General features: G+C 48.8%; 1 protein-coding gene across 1 annotated transcript in view; it reads left to right on the top strand.

Moving 5' to 3' along the window:
* Positions 1-20,885, top strand: part of LOC115125422 (cohesin subunit SA-1) — a 42,264-nt gene that overhangs the window by 9,528 nt on the left and 11,851 nt on the right. Inside the window, exons 2-21 of the mRNA XM_065018867.1 lie at positions 9,052-9,471; positions 9,649-9,769; positions 9,853-10,102; positions 10,225-10,301; positions 12,365-12,569; positions 12,742-12,893; positions 13,005-13,078; positions 13,153-13,276; positions 13,614-13,792; positions 13,923-14,030; positions 14,137-14,369; positions 14,627-14,913; positions 15,278-15,552; positions 15,676-15,937; positions 16,322-16,496; positions 16,843-16,982; positions 17,235-17,336; positions 18,145-18,293; positions 19,373-19,501; positions 19,581-19,789. Coding sequence (XP_064874939.1) covers positions 9,443-9,471; positions 9,649-9,769; positions 9,853-10,102; positions 10,225-10,301; positions 12,365-12,569; positions 12,742-12,893; positions 13,005-13,078; positions 13,153-13,276; positions 13,614-13,792; positions 13,923-14,030; positions 14,137-14,369; positions 14,627-14,913; positions 15,278-15,552; positions 15,676-15,937; positions 16,322-16,496; positions 16,843-16,982; positions 17,235-17,336; positions 18,145-18,293; positions 19,373-19,501; positions 19,581-19,789 — 3,280 coding nt within the window. The 5' untranslated portion in view covers positions 9,052-9,442. The remainder of the gene's footprint in view (positions 1-9,051; positions 9,472-9,648; positions 9,770-9,852; positions 10,103-10,224; positions 10,302-12,364; positions 12,570-12,741; positions 12,894-13,004; positions 13,079-13,152; positions 13,277-13,613; positions 13,793-13,922; positions 14,031-14,136; positions 14,370-14,626; positions 14,914-15,277; positions 15,553-15,675; positions 15,938-16,321; positions 16,497-16,842; positions 16,983-17,234; positions 17,337-18,144; positions 18,294-19,372; positions 19,502-19,580; positions 19,790-20,885) is intronic.

The following is a 20,885-nucleotide window of genomic DNA, read 5'->3' as shown; positions in this document are numbered from 1 at the left end:
GGTAACATCTCACAGCAAGAACTGGCAAATCTGGTGCAGTCCATGAGGAGGAGATGCACTGCAGTACTTAATGCAGCTGGTGGCCACACTAGATACTCACTGTTCCTTTTGATTTTGACTCTCCCTTTGTTCAGGGACACATTATTCAATTTCTGTTAGTCACTTGTCTGTGGAACTTGTTCAGTTTGTCTCAGTTGTTGAATCTTGTTATGTTCATACAAATATTTACTCATGTTAAGTTTGCTGAAAATAAATGCAGTTGACAGTGAGAGGACTTTTTTGTTTGTTGCTGAGTTTACATGCATGCATACATATAGTGCCTTCAGACTTTTTTCACATTTTGTTACAACCTGAATTTAAAATGGATGCAATCTAATGTGTTCTCCTAATGTTATTTTTATGTTAGAAATCATAATGGTCAATGTATTCAATTTCATCCTGGTTTCTGTCATGGTGTGTGTGTGTGTGAGAGCGATTGACCTCAAATGGACACTTACTCTGCATTACTCTGTGTGGTATTGAAATGTTCCTTTTTTGTCACTGGTCTACATAGAGTACCCCATAATTTCAAAGGGGAATTATGTTTTTCGAAATGTTGACTAATTCTTTTAAAATGAAAAGCTGAAATATCAGTAGGGATTCAACCCCTTTGTTATGCCAAGCCTAAATAAATTCAGGAGTGAACGTTTCTTAAAACCCTTTGAGCATGGTGAAGTTATTACACTTTGGATGGTGTATCAATACACAACAAAGATGCATGCGTCCTTACTAACTCAGTTGCCGGAGAGGAAGGAAACGGCTCAGGGATGTCGCCATGAGGTCAATGATAACTTTAAAACAGTTAGTGTTTAATGGCTGTGATAGGAGAAACTGAGGATGGATCAACAACATTGTCGTTACTCCACAATACTAACCTAAATGACAGAGTGAAAAGAAGAAAGCCTGTACAGAATACAAATATTGCAAAACATGCATCCTGTTTGCAACAAGGAACTAAAGTAATGCCGTAAAAGATGTGGCAAAGCAATTCACTTTTTGTACTGAATACAAAGCGTTGTGTTTTTGGGGATAATCCATCACTGAGTACCACTCCATATTTACAAACATAGTGGTGGCTGCATCATGTTATGGGTATGTAATCGTTAAGAACTGGGGAGTTTTTCAGGATAAGAAATACATGGAATGGAGGTAAGCACAGTCAAAATCCTAGAGGAAAACCTGGTTCAGTCTGCTTTCCACCAGTCACTGAGATATGAATTCATCTTTCAGCAGGACAATAACCTAACACACAAGGCCAAATCTACACTGGTGCCAAGAAGACAGTAATGTTCCTGAGTGGCCGAGTTTCGGTTTGACTTAAATCTACTTGAAAATATATGTCAAACTGAAAATGGTTGTCTAGCGATGATCAACAACCAATTTGACAGTGCTTGAAGAATTCTGAAAAGAATAATGGGGAAATGTTCCACAATAATCTCTTTCCCCGAAAGATTCAGAGCTGTAATCGTTGCTTCTACAAGGTATTGACTCGGGTGTGAATACTTATGGAAATGAGATATTTCTGTATTTCATTTTCAATACATTTGCAAAAAATGTCTAAAAACATGTTTTCACTTTGCCATGATAGGGTTGTCATTATTGACTGTAGATGGGTAAGGAGAAAAATGTAATCCATTTAGAATTCAGGCCGTAACACAACAACATGTGGAATAAGTCAAGGGGCATGACTACTTCCTGAAGGCACTGTGTCTGTCTGTCTGTCTGTATTGACTACTTCCTGAAGGCACTGTGTCTGTCTGTCTGTATTGACTACTTCCTGAAGGCACTGTGTCTGTCTGTCTGTATTGACTACTTCCTGAAGGCACTGTGTCTGTCTGTCTGTCTCTATTGACTACTTCCTGAAGGCACTGTGTCTGTCTCTATTGACTACTTCCTGAAGGCACTGTGTCTGTCTGTCTGTATTGACTACTTCCTGAAGGCACTGTCTGTCTCTGTCTGTCTGTATTGACTACTTCCTGAAGGCACTGTGTCTGTCTGTCTGTATAGACTACTTCCTGAAGGCACTGTGTCTGTCTGTCTGTCTGTATTGACTACTTCCTGAAGGCACTGTGTCTGTCTGTGTCTGTATTGACTACTTCCTGAAGGCACTGTGTCTGTCTGTCTGTATTGACTACTTCCTGAAGGCACTGTGTCTCTGTCTGTCTGTCTGTATAGACTACTTCCTGAAGGCACTGTGTCTGTCTGTCTGTCTGTCTGTATTGACTACTTCCTGAAGGCACTGTGTCTGTCTGTCTGTCTGTATTGACTACTTCCTGAAGGCACTGTGTCTGTCTGTCTGTCTGTATTGACTACTTCCTGAAGGCACTGTGTCTGTCTGTCTGTATTGACTACTTCCTGAAGGCACTGTGTCTGTGTCTGTATTGACTACTTCCTGAAGGCACTGTGTCTGTCTGTCTGTATTGACTACTTCCTGAAGGCACTGTGTCTGTCTGTCTGTCTGTATTGACTACTTCCTGAAGGCACTGTGTCTGTCTGTCTGTCTGTATTGACTACTTCCTGAAGGCACTGTGTCTGTCTGTCTGTATTGACTACTTCCTGAAGGCACTGTGTCTGTCTGTATTGACTACTTCCTGAAGGCACTGTGTCTGTCTGTCTGTATTGACTACTTCCTGAAGGCACGGTGTCTGTCTGTCTGTATTGACTACTTCCTGAAGGCACGGTGTCTGTCTGTCTGTATTGACTACTTCCTGAAGGCACGGTGTCTGTCTGTCTGTCTGTATTGACTACTTCCTGAAGGCACTGTGTCTGTCTCTGTCTGTCTGTCTGTATTGACTACTTCCTGAAGGCACTGTGTCTGTCTGTCTCTGTCTGTCTGTCTGTCTGTCTGTCTGTATTGACTACTTCCTGAAGGCACTGTGTCTGTCTCTGTCTGTCTGTATTGACTACTTCCTGAAGGCACTGTGTCTGTCTGTCTGTATTGACTACTTCCTGAAGGCACTGTGTCTGTCTGTCTGTCTGCATTGACTACTTCCTGAAGGCACTGTGTCTGTCTGTCTGTATTGACTACTTCCTGAAGGCACTGTGTCTGTCTGTCTGTCTGTATTGACTACTTCCTGAAGGCACTGTGTCTGTCTGTCTGTATTGACTACTTCCTGAAGGCACTGTGTCTGTCTGTCTGTCTGTCTGTATTGACTACTTCCTGAAGGCACTGTGTCTGTCTGTCTGTATTGACTACTTCCTGAAGGCACTGTGTCTGTCTGTCTGTATTGACTACTTCCTGAAGGCACTGTGTCTGTCTGTCTGTCTGTATTGACTACTTCCTGAAGGCACTGTGTCTGTCTGTCTGTATTGACTACTTCCTGAAGGCACTGTGTCTGTATTGACTACTTCCTGAAGGCACGGTGTCTGTCTGTCTGTCTCTATTGACTACTTCCTGAAGGCACTGTGTCTGTCTGTCTGTATTGACTACTTCCTGAAGGCACTGTGTCTGTCTGTCTGTATTGACTACTTCCTGAAGGCACTGTGTCTGTCTGTCTGTATTGACTACTTCCTGAAGGCACTGTGTCTGTCTCTGTATTGACTACTTCCTGAAGGCACTGTGTCTGTCTGTCTGTATTGACTACTTCCTGAAGGCACGGTGTCTGTCTGTCTGTATTGACTACTTCCTGAAGGCACTGTGTCTGTCTCTGTCTGTCTGTATTGACTACTTCCTGAAGGCACTGTGTCTGTCTGTCTGTATAGACTACTTCCTGAAGGCACTGTGTCTGTCTGTCTGTATTGACTTCTTCCTGAAGGCACTGTCTGTCTGTATTGACTACTTCCTGAAGGCACTGTATCTGTCTGTCTGTCTGTCTGTATTGACTACTTCCTGAAGGCACTGTGTCTGTCTGTCTGTCTGTATTGACTACTTCCTGAAGGCACTGTGTCTGTCTGTCTGTCTGTATTGACTACTTCCTGAAGGCACTGTGTCTGTCTGTCTGTATTGACTACTTCCTGAAGGCACTGTGTCTGTCTGTCTGTATTGACTACTTCCTGAAGGCACTGTGTCTGTCTGTCTGTATTGACTACTTCCTGAAGGCACTGTGTCTGTCTGTCTGTCTGTATTGACTACTTCCTGAAGGCACTGTGTCTGTCTGTCTGTATTGACTACTTCCTGAAGGCACTGTGTCTGTATGTCTGTATTGACTACTTCCTGAAGGCACGGTGTCTGTCTGTCTGTATTGACTACTTCCTGAAGGCACTGTCTGTCTGTCTGTCTGTCTGTCTGTCTGTATTGACTACTTCCTGAAGGCACAGTGTCTGTCTGTCTGTATTGACTACTTCCTGAAGGCACTGTCTGTCTCTGTCTGTATTGACTACTTCCTGAAGGCACGGTGTCTGTCTGTCTGTCTGTATTGACTACTTCCTGAAGGCACTGTCTGTCTCTGTCTGTATTGACTACTTCCTGAAGGCACTGACTGTCTGTCTGTCTGTATTGACTACTTCCTGAAGGCACTGTCTGTCTGTCTGTCTGTATTGACTACTTCCTGAAGGCACTGTCTGTCTCTGTCTGTATTGACTACTTCCTGAAGGCACTGTCTGTCTCTGTCTGTATTGACTACTTCCTGAAGGCACTGTCTGTCTGTCTGTCTGTCTGTATTGACTACTTCCTGAAGGCACGGTGTCTGTCTGTCTGTATTGACTACTTCCTGAAGGCACTGTCTGTCTGTCTGTCTGTATTGACTACTTCCTGAAGGCACTGTCTGTCTGTCTGTATTGACTACTTCCTGAAGGCACTGTCTGTCTCTGTCTGTATTGACTACTTCCTGAAGGCACTGTCTGTCTGTCTGTATTGACTACTTCCTGAAGGCACTGTCTGTCTGTCTGTCTGTATTGTGAAGGCACTGTCTGTCTGTCTGTATTGACTACTTCCTGAAGGCACTGTCTGTCTGTCTGTCTGTATTGACTACTTCCTGAAGGCACTTCCTGTCTGTCTGTCTGACTGTATTGACTACTTCCTGAAGGCACTGTCTGTCTGTCTGTCTGTATTGACTACTTCCTGAAGGCACTGTCTGTCTGTCTGTATTGACTACTTCCTGAAGGCACTTTCTGTCTGTCTGTATTGACTACTTCCTGAAGGCACTGTATCTCTTTGGAATTCTTGCAAGTCAAATTATTTATAACTATGTTCCGACCATCCGCTCAAGGAAAACTCGGTCCACGGCTGAATGTAATTGGGGACCCCTGCTTTAAGGTGTCTGTCTGCTTCTCCTTCCTTGTACGACTGGGGTCATGACTGGGTTAGGAGAGTTCCATCTCTCTCATTGACCTGCATGGGGATAATACTGGTCCCCTTATTTTCCTATCTCTTGTTAATTTATTCTCACTCTTCTCAGACTCTCTTGATCTATATCATTTGATCATTCCCCTCTCTCGTCTCTCTCTTTCTCTGGCATTCCCCTCTCTCGGGTGAAAACTCTTGTTATTATACCTCTTAAGGATGCTATGGTCTCTCTTCCTCGCCAGGCTTGTTGGCTCTCATACAGAACCTCCGAGATAAGAACCCCCACACTGTTCAACTGACAGGGCAGTATTGAAATGAGACCGAAGTAAATAGCTGGAGCAGTCCGTATTATCCCAGTCCTAGCTAGAGCTGGTGTTTGAGGATCAGGACTGACTCCTCTGATCTCTCTGCCCTCATTTCTCTGGTGTCTACGACTGTTTCAGATCAGAGGATAATAGCATGCCCAAAAGTCCTCATCCAAATGACATGGTTTTATGTTTCAGAAAATGGTGTGACATTTCAGAGACTATAATCGTGTCCTTGTTTTACTAGTTGGTCCAGATTGAATGGCCCAGTAATTGCAGGCAGCAGTCTCATAGAGCTGTCTTGTATATGCTATTTCCCTCCCTTTCACCTCTGTCTAGTTGCTGCTGGAAACGCCTGTGTTGTTGTTGTTTTGGATTCGGACAGGATCACTTTCTTATGAGTGATGCTCTTTAGAGAGCAGAAGCATTTTGTGTGTGATCTCTAAGAATCTTGTTAAAATGCATTATTGATGTAGGCAACACCTTTTCTCTCACTCTATCACATTTGTATTTATTTAACCTTTATTTAACTAGGCAAGTCAGTTAAGAACACATTCTCATTTTCAATGGCGGTCTAGGAGCAGTGGGTTAACTGCCTTGTTCAGGGGCAGAACCTTGTCAGCTCGGGGATTCGATCTAGCAACCTTTCGGTTACTGGCCCAACGCTCTAACCACTAGGTTACCTGCCGCCCACATGGAGCTGTCTGAGTGAAGGGTCATGCTCTGCCAAATGATAGGATATTTTACAGTTGACTGCTGTCCCCCTCCTCCCAAGAGATGTGTTGTCCTCATCTTCAGTGCTGTTAGTTCCCACAGCGTTGTTGGTCAGAGGCAGCCTAGTAACCGTACTCTCTCTCCTTGTTCCCATCATGACAGCATTCTTATGGCCGACTTTATTCAGGTGAAGTAGGATTGTATAATGTGGGTAGGCGATAATGTGGAAGGGTGATAATGTGGGTAATGTGTTATTATCCGACAGGTCGTTATAGTTGAAAACAGTGGAGATCCTCAACAGCAGTGAAAGGGACATCTAACGAATCCCCAAAGATCACAATGGATATCTTCATCTCTTTTGTGCCTTCTTACCCCCTCCCCTGTCCCTCTCCCCCTCCTCTTTCCCCAATCTCCCCCCTCCATCACTCTCTCTCCTCCCCACCCAGTCCCTTCTCACTGATCAGCCAATCAGGGGAGGGGGGCTTATGACCCACAAGGGTTGCCATGGCAATGCCTGCCTGCCTCCGGGAGTACATGTCATGCATGTTAAGTGGCTTACACACACACACACACACACACAGTTATATGTGTGTTCAGTCAGACCACAGATGATAAAATATGAGCGCTGGATAACTGTCTGTAAGGTGTTATACAAGCCCTCGCTGCCTGCCTCCGTGTGTGTGTGATCCCTCACATTGATTCTAAGCAGGATCAGCCTATTGTAGCAGAGGAAGCTCTGGTTATTCTGTGTGGTATGACACACACACACATTCCTGATGCCACAGCACCACCTGGAACGTCAGGGTGAGCGCTTCAGAGCCTCTAAGCAGTGAAATCACACAATTCCACTCTCCCTGTCTCTCCTTGTGGAGCTGCTCTGCTCTGAGAGAAAGGGACACAGACACACACACACCTCTCACCCGGGCAGCTCCCAAAGCGGTCAGAGCCCAGTATCTGGAATACAGATACCACAGGTGTGTGTGTGTTGGCTGCTCTCTTTTTAACAGTGAACAGACACTCCCTCCAGGCTTCTTTGTGGGAGAGAGAGATGGATGTTAATGAAGGAGTATTAGTAACAGTAGTCTTCAGTCAATGGCCAATAACAACTCTGGCAGACACCCATCTCTGGCCTTCTGCCAAGGTGACGCACAGCTTTCAAATACTATCTGAACCCAGTCACACAGATTTCCCCTGTTGCTTTTGCCTTCTATTGTCCAGAGAGAGAGAATATAGAATTGGGGAGGGAAGGAAGGGAGGAGAGGCAGAGATGGAGAGCACACATTTCAGCCAGCAGTGGGGGCCGTAGTGATCCCTGGAGAGATGCTACTAGAAGTGTGGTGGTGGTAGGGGGGCTGTACTGCATAATGACAGTAGCTGATGGTTAGCGTTCAGGATTTCCCTCTGTGTTTTTACAGCTCTTCACATCCTACCACCTTTTATTAGTTAACCTCAATGTCTACCATTACATGGTACCCAATATTGGGTAAAAAAATATACTGACATTTTCTACTTACAAGTCCAATCAATAATTTACTTTAATCAATGAATAAATCAGTAAATGATCATATGTATATTATATACCGGTACAAACTAGCTATGTTTTGTATATATAATAATCAAAATAAACAAAAGTTGATAGACCTAGCTATAACTGAGATAAAGCTGAGAATCCAACATCTCTTCCCTCTCATCACTTATCTCTGTGTGCCTGCTGTGTGTGACAGACATAGAGAGGGGTGTGTGTGCATGTGTTGGTAACAGACTCACTCGGCTGGTGTGCTCAAGCTCTCTCCAGTTTCTCTGTGTGTGAGAACATTTAAATACAGTCTCTCCTAGCCTGCCCCCTACTGTTGTTTAAGCCCAGTCTCAGCCACACACACACACTCACCCTCCATAACACTCCCTAGACACACTCAACAAAGAGACAAAACACCACATAAACTCACGTTTAACTTATTGAGAGGTTAGATGATTTTTCTAATGATTAAAACCTTGTTAAAGCCATATAAAGTGTGTTTAAGTTGATGGAGGTGAGAGGACTTTGTGGATCATACTGCCATTGGTGGCCAAAGCAGGGTACTGCACCCACTTGTTGATATTTACTACACTCTGCCTAATATTTAGTAATGACTGTTATTTCTATAAATAGGGCCAGGAGTTTATTCCTAGCCAGGCAAGCAAATTGATAGGACAAACTTTACATCTAACGTATAGCCGAAAGAAGGAGCCCTAGTGTTTTCCTGACCTTGCAACCGTGAAAAACTCTGGGGTCTAACCAGTAACAAATGATTTTCCCTTTTTCATAAAGGATCAGATTTGACAACACAACATTCTGGGTTTGTTATGGGATTTGTTGTGAAGATTTTTTCAAAGATACTTTACTTTAAGTTGAAATCACGTTGTTTGAAATGATTAGAATTTATAATGTTGTGGTTGAAATGATTAAATGTAATGTAATTGGTTAGAATGTTGTTGACATGATTAGACCTCTGTTTGAAACGTGCACGCTCTCGACACGCCCCCTCTAGACTTTACTGGTGCACTTCCTAAAGTGGCCAGTTGGTGTCTCCCTTTCCACTCTTTCTCCTCTACTCTGCCTGGTTTATCTCTCTCCTCCCTACCTTCTATCTCTCCTCTGACACTCACTCTTTCTCCTTTCTCTCCATTTTTCGTTCTCTTTTTCAAGTTGCGTAAATGTTGAGAATATTCCAAACTAAATCACCAGACATTTGTGACAAATGGCTAAACCGTGTCTCTCTCTCTTTCTAGGGGCTGGTGTGTTGTGAGGTGCTGTGTCCCCAGTGTTGAGTGAATTTGGTCACCACTCTGTAACCCCCCCCCACACACACACACACACACACACACGGTTGACCCCGTACCGAGCCACACCCCTCCCTCCAGCGGACCACACACACCCACTCTTTCCCGAGGACACACACCCCTCCCTCCAGCGGACCACACACACCCACCCTTTCCTGAGGACACACACCCCTCCCTCCAGCGGACCACACACACCCACCCTTTCCTGAGGACACACACCCCTCCCTCCAGCGGACCACACACACCCACTCTTTCCTGAGGACACACACCCCTCCCTCCAGCGGACCACACACACCCACTCTTTCCTGAGGACACACACCCCTCCCCTGCAGCAGTCAGGATGATCACCTCTGAGCTGCCTGTCCTACAGTGAGTCTTTCCCCGTTGCATCGTCAACCAAAGCCTCATTAAGAGATCACAACACACCCCTGATGCGGTAATTAGTCGAACGTAGGTGTGTGTGTGTCATGTATGTTGTGACTGCTGAGTGTGGGTAGAATTATGTAGGTGTATCCCTCTCAGTATAAGTGTGTGTGTGTGTTGCAGGGACTCGTCCAATGAGAGCGGAGCGGCAGACACAGTGAGTCTGAGTGTGAGTGTGAGTGAGCTGGAGGACCCGACAGACACTAAAGGCAAGAAGAAGAGAGGGAGGCCTGGCAGACCACCAGTAAGAACACCTTTCTACGAGGTTCCTTCTCTCTGCATAGTCTCTTCCTGTATATCTGAACCCTTTGCCCCTCCCTTTTTAAGGCAGCCAATAAGAAGCCTCGGAAGTCCCCAGCGGAGAAGGCTACAGGCGGGGCTAAAGGGAGGAAGGCCAATGGGGTCCCTCAGACCAACGGCGAGGGAGGAGACCCCGTCACTCTGTTTGAGGTGGTCAGAATGGGAAAGAGTGCCATGCAGTCTGTGGTTGATGACTGGATCGAGTCGTACAAGCAGGACAGAGACATCGCCTTACTGGACCTCATCAACTTCTTTATCCAGTGTTCTGGCTGCAAAGGTATTACTGTTAACCGCTACCGACACACCAGACAACATTCTGATTTATATAGGCCTCATTTCCAGGTTGGTTGTATTGTGGTTGTTAAAGGTTGTATTGTGGTTGTGCGTAACCCTCTTCAGGCACCGTGCGCATCGAGATGTTCCGCAACATGCAGAACGCTGAGATCATCAGGAAGATGACAGAGGAGTTTGACGAGGTAATGCATCAAAGCTGTCATTGGTCGGATGAGGGGAGGGAGGGAGGGAGGGATAGGCGGGTGGATATAGACTGACGTGTGTATTGATGCACATCAAGGACAGTGTGACTACTGCTGATTTTAAAAAGGGCTTTATAAATACATCTTAATTGATTGACGACCCTCTCACCATGTCCTCACCCCAGTAATAGATCAACATATTGATCCTGTTTATCTGTGGTCTGCAGGACAGTGGGGACTACCCTCTCACCATGTCCTCACCCCAGTAATAGATCAACATATTGATCCTGTTTATCTGTGGTCTGCAGGACAGTGGGGACTACCCTCTCACCATGTCCTCACCCCAGTAATAGATCAACATATTGATCCTGTTTATCTGTGGTCTGCAGGACAGTGGGGACTACCCACTCACCATGTCCTCACCCCAGTAATAGATCAACATATTGATCCTGTTTATCTGTGGTCTGCAGGACAGTGGGGACTACCCTCTCACCATGTCCTCACCCCAGTAATAGATCAACATATTGATCCTGTTTATCTGTGGTCTGCAGGACAGTGGGGACTACCCACTCACCATGTCCTCACCCCAGTAATAGATCAACATATTGATCCTGTTTATCTGTGGTCTGCAGGACAGTGGGGACTACCCTCTCACCATGTCCTCACCCCAGTAATAGATCAACATGTTTATCTGTGGTCTGCAGGACAGTGGGGACTACCCTCTCACCATGTCCTCACCCCAGTAATAGATCAACATGTTTATCTGTGGTCTGCAGGACAGTGGGGACTACCCTCTCACCATGTCCTCATCCCAGTAATAGATCAACATGTTTATATGTGGTCTGCAGGACAGTGGGGACTACCCTCTCACCATGTCCTCACCCCAGTAATAGATCAACATATTGATCCTGTTTATCTGTGGTCTGCAGGACAGTGGGGACTACCCTCTCACCATGTCCTCACCCCAGTAATAGATCAACATGTTTATCTGTGGTCTGCAGGACAGTGGGGACTACCCTCTCACCATGTTCTCACCCCAGTAATAGATCAACATATTGATCCTGTTTATCTGTGGTCTGCAGGACAGTGGGGACTACCCTCTAACCATGTCCTCACCCCAGTAATAGATCAACATGTTTATCTGTGGTCTGCAGGACAGTGGGGACTACCCTCTCACCATGTCCTCATCCCAGTAATAGATCAACATGTTTATATGTGGTCTGCAGGACAGTGGGGACTACCCTCTCACCATGTCCTCATCCCAGTAATAGATCAACATGTTTATCTGTGGTCTGCAGGACAGTGGGGACTACCCTCTCACCATGTCCTCACCCCAGTAATAGATCAACATGTTTATATGTGGTCTGCAGGACAGTGGGGACTACCCTCTCACCATGTCCTCACCCCAGTAATAGATCAACATATTGATCCTGTTTATCTGTGGTCTGCAGGACAGTGGGGACTACCCTCTCACCATGTCCTCACCCCAGTAATAGATCAACATGTTTATCTGTGGTCTGCAGGACAGTGGGGACTACCCTCTCACCATGTCCTCACCCCAGTAATAGATCAACATGTTTATCTGTGGTCTGCAGGACAGTGGGGACTACCCTCTCACCATGTTCTCACCCCAGTAATAGATGAACATATTGATCCTGTTTATCTGTGGTCTGCAGGACAGTGGGGACTACCGTCTCACCATGTCCTCACCCCAGTAATAGATCAACATGTTTATCTGTGGTCTGCAGGACAGTGGGGACTACCCTCTCACCATGTCTTCATCCCAGTAATAGATCAACATGTTTATCTGTGGTCTGCAGGACAGTGGGGACTACCCTCTCACCATGTCCTCACCCCAGTAATAGATCAACATATTGATCATGTTTATCTGTGGTCTGCAGGACAGTGGGGACTACCCTCTCACCATGTCCTCACCCCAGTAATAGATCAACATATTGATCATGTTTATCTGTGGTCTGCAGGACAGTGGGGACTACCCTTTCACCATGTCCTCACCCCAGTAATAGATCAACATATTGATCATGTTTATCTGTGGTCTGCAGGACAGTGGGGACTACCCTCTCACCATGCCCGGGCCGCTGTGGAAGAAGTTCCGCTACAACTTCTGTGAGTTCATCTGCGTATTGATACGTCAGTGCCAGTACAGCATCATCTACGATGAGTACCTCATGGACACGGTCATATCCCTCCTCACGGGACTGTCTGACTCACAGGTCAGAGCTTTCAGACACACCAGCACACTGGCAGGTAAGAGACTCCCTCTGTCTCCGTCTCTCTTCTCTCTCAATCTCTGAAAGAACTGGAGACCAGTGTCATTGCTCGGTGTAGATTACTAGATCTATCTATACGTCTCTGTAATCTATATTTGTGGTCCTTGAAGATCAGTTGTATTGTGGCCCTGTCTGTCCTCTCCCTCCAGCGATGAAGTTGATGACAGCGTTGGTGAACGTGGCATTGAACCTCAGTATCCACCAGGACAACACCCAGAGACAGTATGAGGCTGAGAGGAACAAGATGGCCGGAAAACGGGCCAATGAGAAGCTAGAGCTGCTGCTGCAGAAGAGGAAGGAGGTACGTGATTGGTCTGCTGGTGGTTGGAGGAAGGGCTAGGATCCAACATCTGTCATTCCTCTGAAACAGACCTTCACACACTCTGACCTCCTGACTGTCGTTCCCCCACAGCTCCAGGAGAACCAGGATGAGATTGAGAACATGATGAACTCTATCTTCAAAGGAATCTTTGTCCACCGCTACAGGTACACACACACACACACACACATACACACATTAATGAAAGTAGTGATGATGACGGTGTTGGGGTGTGTTTCAGGGATGCTATAGCTGAGATCAGAGCTATCTGTATTGAGGAGATTGGAGTTTGGATGAAGATGTACTCTGACGCCTTCCTCAACGACAGCTACCTGAAATATGTAGGATGGACCTTACACGACCGGGTAGGCATACACGCACACACACGCACACAGACACACGCACACAGACACACAGACACACGCACACAGACACACAGACACACGCACACAGACAGACACTTACACTCTCTCTCTCTCTCTCTCTCTCTGTCTCTCTCTCTGTCTCTCTCTCTGTCTCTGTCTCTCTCTCTCTGTCTCTCTCTCTGTCTCTCTCTCTCTGTCTCTCTCTGTGTCTCTCTCTGTGTCTCTCTCTGTGTCTCTCTCTGTGTCTCTCTCTGTGTCTCTCTCTGTGTCTCTCTCTCTGTCTCTCTCTCTGTCTCTCTCTCTGTCTCTCTCTCTCTGTCTCTGTCTCTCTGCGTAGCAAGGTGAGGTCCGTCTGAAGTGTCTGAAGGCTCTCCAGAACCTGTACACCAACAGAGAACTGTTTCCTAAACTGGAGCTGTTCACCAACCGCTTCAAGGACCGCATCGTGTCCATGACTCTGGATAAGGAGTATGACGTGGCTGTGGAGGCTATTAGACTGATCACTCTCATCCTGCAGTATGTATCACACACACACACACGTTTGCCATTTCACACATACTCGTATAATGGGACCCTGTGTGCTTATTGTAACAGTTTGGGATTGGCTGCAGCGTTTAATGTAACCATTTGCGATTGGTTGTTCTAGAGGCAGCGAGGATGCGTTGTCCAATGAGGACTGCGAGAATGTCTACCACCTGGTTTACTCCGCCCACAGACCTGTCGCCGTGGCAGCAGGAGAGTTTCTGCACAGGAAGTGAGTCTTCCTGTCTTGAGTGTTGGAATCCAACACATAAATCCATTCAGCGAATATTATTGGCTGATAGTTGACCTTTTCCAGCAACATTCCACTTTGTGTGCAGGTTGTTCAGCAGACATGACCCCCAGGCAGAGGAGGAGTTGGCTAAGAGGAGAGGGAGGAGCAGCCCCAACGGGAACCTCCTCCGCATGCTGGTGCTGTTCTTCTTGGAGAGTGAGCTTCATGAACATGCAGCCTATCTGGTGGACTCTCTGTGGGAGAGTTCTCAGGAGCTGCTGAAGGACTGGGAGTGTATGACTGAGTTACTGCTGGAGGAGCCTGTACAAGGAGAGGAGGGTGAGATATCTTTACCATAACTCACTGGTTATGTCCCGGTGCCTGTTTGTGTCCCGGTGCCTGTTTGTGTCCCGGTGCCTGTTTATGTCCCGGTGCCTGTTTACGTCCCGGTGCCTGTTTACGTCCCGGTGCCTGTTTACGTCCCGGTGCCTGTTTACGTCCCGGTGCCTGTTTACGTCCCGGTGTCTGTTTATAAAGAGGTGATTGGCGATCAGACGGTGATCTCTCTCCTCATTGTCATCTCCCTCTCATCACAGTGCTGTCAGACAGACAGGAGAGTTCCCTGATAGAGTTGATGGTGTGTACCATCCGGCAGGCAGCAGAGGCTCACCCACCCGTCGGCAGGGGCACTGGGAAGCGTGTTCTCACGGCGAAGGAGAGGAAGACTCAGATAGACGACAAGAACAAACTGACAGAACACTTCATCATGGCCCTGCCCATGCTCCTGTCTAAGTACCAGGCCGACTCTGAGAAGGTGGCTAACCTGCTACAGATCCCTATGTTCTTTGATCTGGACGTGTACAGTGCTGGGCGTATGGAGAAGGTAGGAGTGTGTGTGAGACAGAACGTTGTGTGTGCGTGCGTGCATGCTCGGTTTGTGTGTGTGAAGTTTTCTTTATGGGTGACTACGGTATTTACTGACTCTGTCTCTGTCTCCCTCTCTCTCCCCCCTCTCACCCTCTTCTCTCTCTTTCTCTCTCTCTCTCTCTCTCCTCTCTCTCTCCCTCCTCTCTCTCCCTCCTCTCTCTCCCTCCTTCTCTCTCTCCCTCCTCTCTCTCCCTCTCCCCTCTCTCTCCCCCTCTCTCTCCCCCTCTCTCTCCCCCTCTCTCTCTCTCCCTCTCTCTCCCCTCTCTCTCCCCTCTCTCTCTCTCTCTCTCTCTCCCTCTCTCCCCCTCTCTCTCCCTCAGCACCTAGATGCCTTACTGAAGCAGATCCGCCTGGTGGTGGACAAACACATTGAGACAGATGTTCTGGAGGCCTGCAGTAAGACCTACAGCATCCTATGTTCTGAGGAGTACACCATCATGAACAGAGTGGACATCGCCCGCTCGCAACTCATCGACGAGATAACGGACCGCTTCACACACTCCGTAGAAGACCTGCTGCAAGAGGCCGAGGAGGCCGACGATGACGACATCTACAACGTTCTGTCTACCCTCAAGAGACTCACGGCCTTCCACAAGTAAGACCTTCCATCCTCTGTCTCATTTCGAGTAGAACCCTCACTCCCTCTCGCCGTCCCTCTCAGTAAGTCATGAATATATAGGTCCTCCCAGGATTCTGACTGGTGTGTGTGTGTTCCCAGTGCTCATGACCTGACGCGGTGGGACCTGTTTGGTAGCTGCTACAGGTTGTTGAAGGCTGGTATTGAGCAGGGGGCCATGCCAGAGCAGATCGCTGTCCAGGCCCTGCAGTGTTCCCACTACTCCATACTGTGGCAGCTGGTGAAAATCACAGAGGGAACTCCTAGTAAGGAGGACCTGGTGGCTCTGAGGAGAGTGGTGAAGTCCTTCCTGGCTGTCTGTCAGCAGTGTCTGTCCAATGTCAACACACCTGTCAAAGAACAGGTACGAACCAGTTACACCTGTTAGACCAGTCTCACTCCAGTTGCACCTGTTAGACCAGTCTCACTCCAGTTAGACCAGTCTCACTCCAGTTAGACCAGTCTCATTCCAGTTAGACCAGTCTCACTCCAGTTAGACCAGTCTCACTCCAGTTAGACCAGTCTCACTCCAGTTAGACCAGTCTCACTCCAGTTAGACCAGTCTCACTCCAGTTAGACCAGTCTCACTCCAGTTAGACCAGTCTCACTCCAGTTAGACCAGTCTCACTCCAGTTTAAACTCTAGTTTACACCTCTTCGACGAGTCTCACTCCAGTTTAAACTGATGATGATGGTGGTGATGATGAAGAACGGTGTTAATGATGATGTGTTCCCTCCCTGTACAACAGGCCTTCATGTTGTTGTGTGACCTGCTGATGGTCTTCAGTCACCAGTTGGTGTCTGGGGGCAGAGAAGGACTGGAGGCCCTAGTGTTCAACCCAGACAGCACCTTACAGAACGAGCTGCTCACCTTCATCCTGGACCACGTCTTTATAGATCAGGACGATGAGAACCAGAGCATGGGTTAGACACACACACACACACACACACACACAGCAGGTGGCCTAGCGGTTAGGAGCGTTGGGCCAGTATCCGAAAGGTCGCTGATTCAGATCCCGAGCAGTCTAGGTGAAAAATCAACCAATGTGCTCTTGAGCAAGGCACTGAAAAATCATTGCTCCAGGGTTGCTTTCAATAATGTCTGATTCCTGGCCGTTACCCCACTCTCTGAGAATGTCTCAGGAGAGTTGGGATATGCAGAAAAACACATTTCCAATTCAAACGTTGTAATTGTAAGCACCCACCCACCTATAATATTATTATTATTATTACACACACAGACCACTAAGTATGTATGTTCTGTCTCCAGAAGGCGATGAGGAGGATGAAGCCAATAAGATAGAAGCTCTTCACAAGAGGAGAAACCTGCTCGCAGCCTTCAGCAAACTCATCATCTATGACATCGTGGACATGCCTGCTGCTGCAGACATCTTCAAACACTACATGAAGGTGCTGACCTGGTGTCTGTCATCTGACCTGGTGTCATCTGACCTGGTGTCATCTGTCTATCTGACACTTCAATGAAACATGACAATAGTTGTTTCTGTCCCTGATCCCTGTATGCTTTCATTTCATATCTTGATAGTCACACATCATCATGCTAGCCTCCTGTATCCTCAACCAAAGATCTGACTAATGTCTCTCTCTGTGTCTCTCTCTGTGTCTCTCTCTCTGTCTCTCTCTCTCTCTCTCTGTCTCCAGTATTATAATGACTATGGTGATATCATCAAGGAGACTCTCAGTAAGACCAGACAGAGTGATAAGATCCTCTGTGCCAAAACCCTCATCCTCAGTCTGCAACAGGTACTGACACACCCGCTCCACACAAACACACACACTGACACACCCGCTCCACACAAACACACACACTGACACACCCGCTCCACACAAACACACACACTGACACACCTGCTCCACACAAACACACACACTGACACCCGCTCCACACAAACACACACACTGACTCACCCGCTCCACACAAACACACACACTGACTCACCCGCTCCACACACACACACACACTGACACCCGCTCCACACACACACACACACTGACACCCGCTCCACACAAACACACACACACACCCGCTCCACAAACACACACACTGACACCCGCTCCACACAAACACACACACTGACACCCGCTCCACACAAACACACACACTGACACCCGCTCCACACAAACACACACACTGACACCCGCTCCACACAAACACACACACTGACACCCGCTCCACACACACACACACTGACATCCGCTCCACACACACACTGACACACCCGCTCCACACACACACACACACACTGACACACCCACTTCACACACACACACACACACACTGACACCCGCTACACACACACACTGACACCCGCTACACACACACACACTGACACCCGCTACACACACTGACACCCGCTACACACACACACCCGCACCACACACCCGTACCACACACACTGACACCCGCTCTCCACACACCCGTACCACACACGCACCCCACGCCATACACACACACACCCGCACCACACACGCATGGACACACCCTCACCACTGACACACCCGCACCAGACACACTGACATACACACTCATTGTTCACTGTGTGTGTTATAGCTGTTCAACGAGCTTCTCCAGGACCAGGGTCCTACTCTGGACAGAACGTCGTCTCACGTCAGCGGCATCAAGGAGTTGGCCCGGCGCTTCGCCCTCACCTTCGGCCTGGACCAGATCAAAACCAGAGAGGCTGTCGCTACACTGCACAAGTAAGACCCAACAGACAGACAGACACACACACACTGACCCAACACACACACACAGATTGTTAGAAAGCTGATGAACTCAGTTTTCTCTGGTTTTATTCTTTAACCTCCAAGAATTACCCAGTTCCTTGTTACAATTGCTCCTCCGAGCTCATTTTCTCTTCCTCTCTCCCCCCTCGTCCCACTCTTCCTCTCTCCCCCCTTGTCCCACTCTTCCTCTCACCTCTCTCCCCCCTTGTCCCACTCTTCCTCTCTCCCCCTTGTCCCACTCTTCCTCTCACCTCTCTCCCCCTCGTCCCACTCTTCCTCTCACCTCTCTCCCCCTCGTCCCACTCTTCCTCTCGTCCCACTCTTCCTCTCTCCCCCTCGTCCCACTCTTCCCTCGTCCCCCTCTTCCTCTCTCCCCCTCGTACCACTCTTCCTCTCTCCCCCATCGTACCACTCTTCCTCTCTCCCCCTCGTACCACTCTTCCTCTCTCCCCCTCGTACCACTCTTTCCTCTCTCCCCCCGTACCACTCTTCCTCTCTCCCCTCTCGTCCCCCTCTTCCTCTCGTCCCCTCGTCCCACTCTTCCTCCCTCGTCCCACTCTTCCCCCCTCGTCCCACTCTTCCTCCCTCGTCCCACTCTTCCTCCCTCGTCCCACTCTTCCCCTCGTCCCACTCTTCCTCTCGTCCCACTCTTCCTCTCGTCCCACTCTTCCTCTCGTCCCACTCTTCCTCTCGTCCCACTCTTCCTCTCGTCCCACTCTTCCTCTCGTCCCACTCTTCCTCTCGTCCCACTCTTCCTCTCTCGTCCCACTCTTCCTCTCTCGTCCCACTCTTCCTCTCTCGTCCCACTCTTCCTCTCTCGTCCCACTCTTCCTCTCTCGTCCCACTCTTCCTCTCTCGTCCCACTCTTCCTCTCGACCCACTCTTCCTCTCTCACCCCTCTCCCTCTCTCCTCTCTCGTCCCACTCTTCCTCTCTCGTCCCTCGTCCCACTCTTCCTCTCTCCCCCCTCGTCCCACTCTTCCTCTCTCCCCCCTCGTCCCACTCTTCCTCTCTCCCCCCTCGTCCCACTCTTCCTCTCTGCCCCCTCCACAGGGATGGTATAGAGTTTGCCTTTAAGTACCAGAACCCCCATGGTGCAGAGTTCCCTCCTCCTAACCTGGCCTTCCTAGAGGTCCTCTCAGAGTTCTCCTCCAAACTGCTGCGACAGGACAAGAAGACTGTGTAAGTACCTGCCCTGTGTGTGTCAAATGATTGTCACAATAAGCAGACTGTGTGTGTAACCAGTCTCTCCTCCTCCCAGTCACTCGTATCTGGAGAAGTTTATGTCGGAGTCGATGTCGGAGCGCCGTGAGGACGTGTGGCTGCCCTTAATCTCCTACCGGAACAGTCTGCTAACAGGAGGAGAGGATGGGGACCGGATGTCGGTCACGTCAGGCGCCAGCAGCAAGACCAGCTCCATCCGCAGCAAGAAGGGACGGACGCCAATACACAAGAGTAAACGCATCGAGGGTGGGTCTATCTCTCACGCAGAGACATACACTGAGGGTACTAAACACCTTCCTAATATTGAACAGCCTCAATTCATCAGGTCATGGCCTACAAGGTGTGGAAAGCGTTCCACAGGGATGCTGGCCCATGTTGACTCCAATGCTTCTCACAGTTGTCTTGTTGGCTGGATGTCCTCTGGGTGGTGGACCCTTCTTCATACACACAGGAAACAGTGTAAAAAACAAAAAACAGCAGTGCTGCAGTTCTTGATACACTGCGCCTGTCACCTACTACCGTACCCTGTTCAGAGGCACCTACTACCGTACCCTGTTCAGAGGCACCTACTACCGTACCCTGTTCAGAGGCACCTACTACCGTACCCTGTTCAGAGGCACCTACTGCCGTACCCTGTTCAGAGGCACCTACTGTACCCTGTTCGCACCTACCCTGTTCAGAGGCACCTACTGCCGCACCTACCCTGTTCAGAGGCACCTACTGCCTGCCCTGTTCAGAGGCACCTACTGCCGTGCCCTGTTCAGAAGGCACCTACTGCCGTGCCTGTTGTCAGAGGCACCTACTGCCGTGCCCTGTTCAGAGGCACCTACTGCCGTGCCCTGTTCAGAGGCACCTACTGCCGTGCCCTGTTCAGAGGCACCTACTGCCGTGCCCTGTTCAGAGGTGCCCTGTTCAGAGGCACCACCTGTTCAGAGGCACCTACTGCCGTGCCCTGTTCAGAGGCACCTACTGCCGTGCCCTGTTCAGAGGCACCTACCGCCGTGCCCTGTTCAGAGGCACCTACCGCCGTGCCCTGTTCAGAGGCACCTACTGCCGTGCCCTGTTCAGAGGCACCTACTGCCGTGCCCTGTTCAGAGGCACCTACCGCCGTGCCCTGTTCAGAGGCACCTACTGCCGTGCCCTGTTCAGAGGCACCTACTGCCCCTGTTCACAGGCACCTACTGCCGTGCCCCGCCGTGCCCTGTTCACAGGCACCAGAGGCACCCGCCGTGCCCTGTTCACAGGCACCTACCGCCGTGCCCTGTTCACAGGCACCTACCGCCGTGCCCTGTTCAGGCACCAGGCACCTACCGCCGTGCCCTGTTCAGAGGCACAGGCAGGC

The sequence above is a fragment of the Oncorhynchus nerka genome, linkage group LG5 (assembly GCF_034236695.1).
Source record: "Oncorhynchus nerka isolate Pitt River linkage group LG5, Oner_Uvic_2.0, whole genome shotgun sequence".
Classification (NCBI taxonomy): domain Eukaryota; kingdom Metazoa; phylum Chordata; class Actinopteri; order Salmoniformes; family Salmonidae; genus Oncorhynchus; species Oncorhynchus nerka.
The sequence above is the reverse complement of the archived record's forward strand: the minus strand, read 5'-3'. Positions and strand labels throughout refer to the sequence as shown.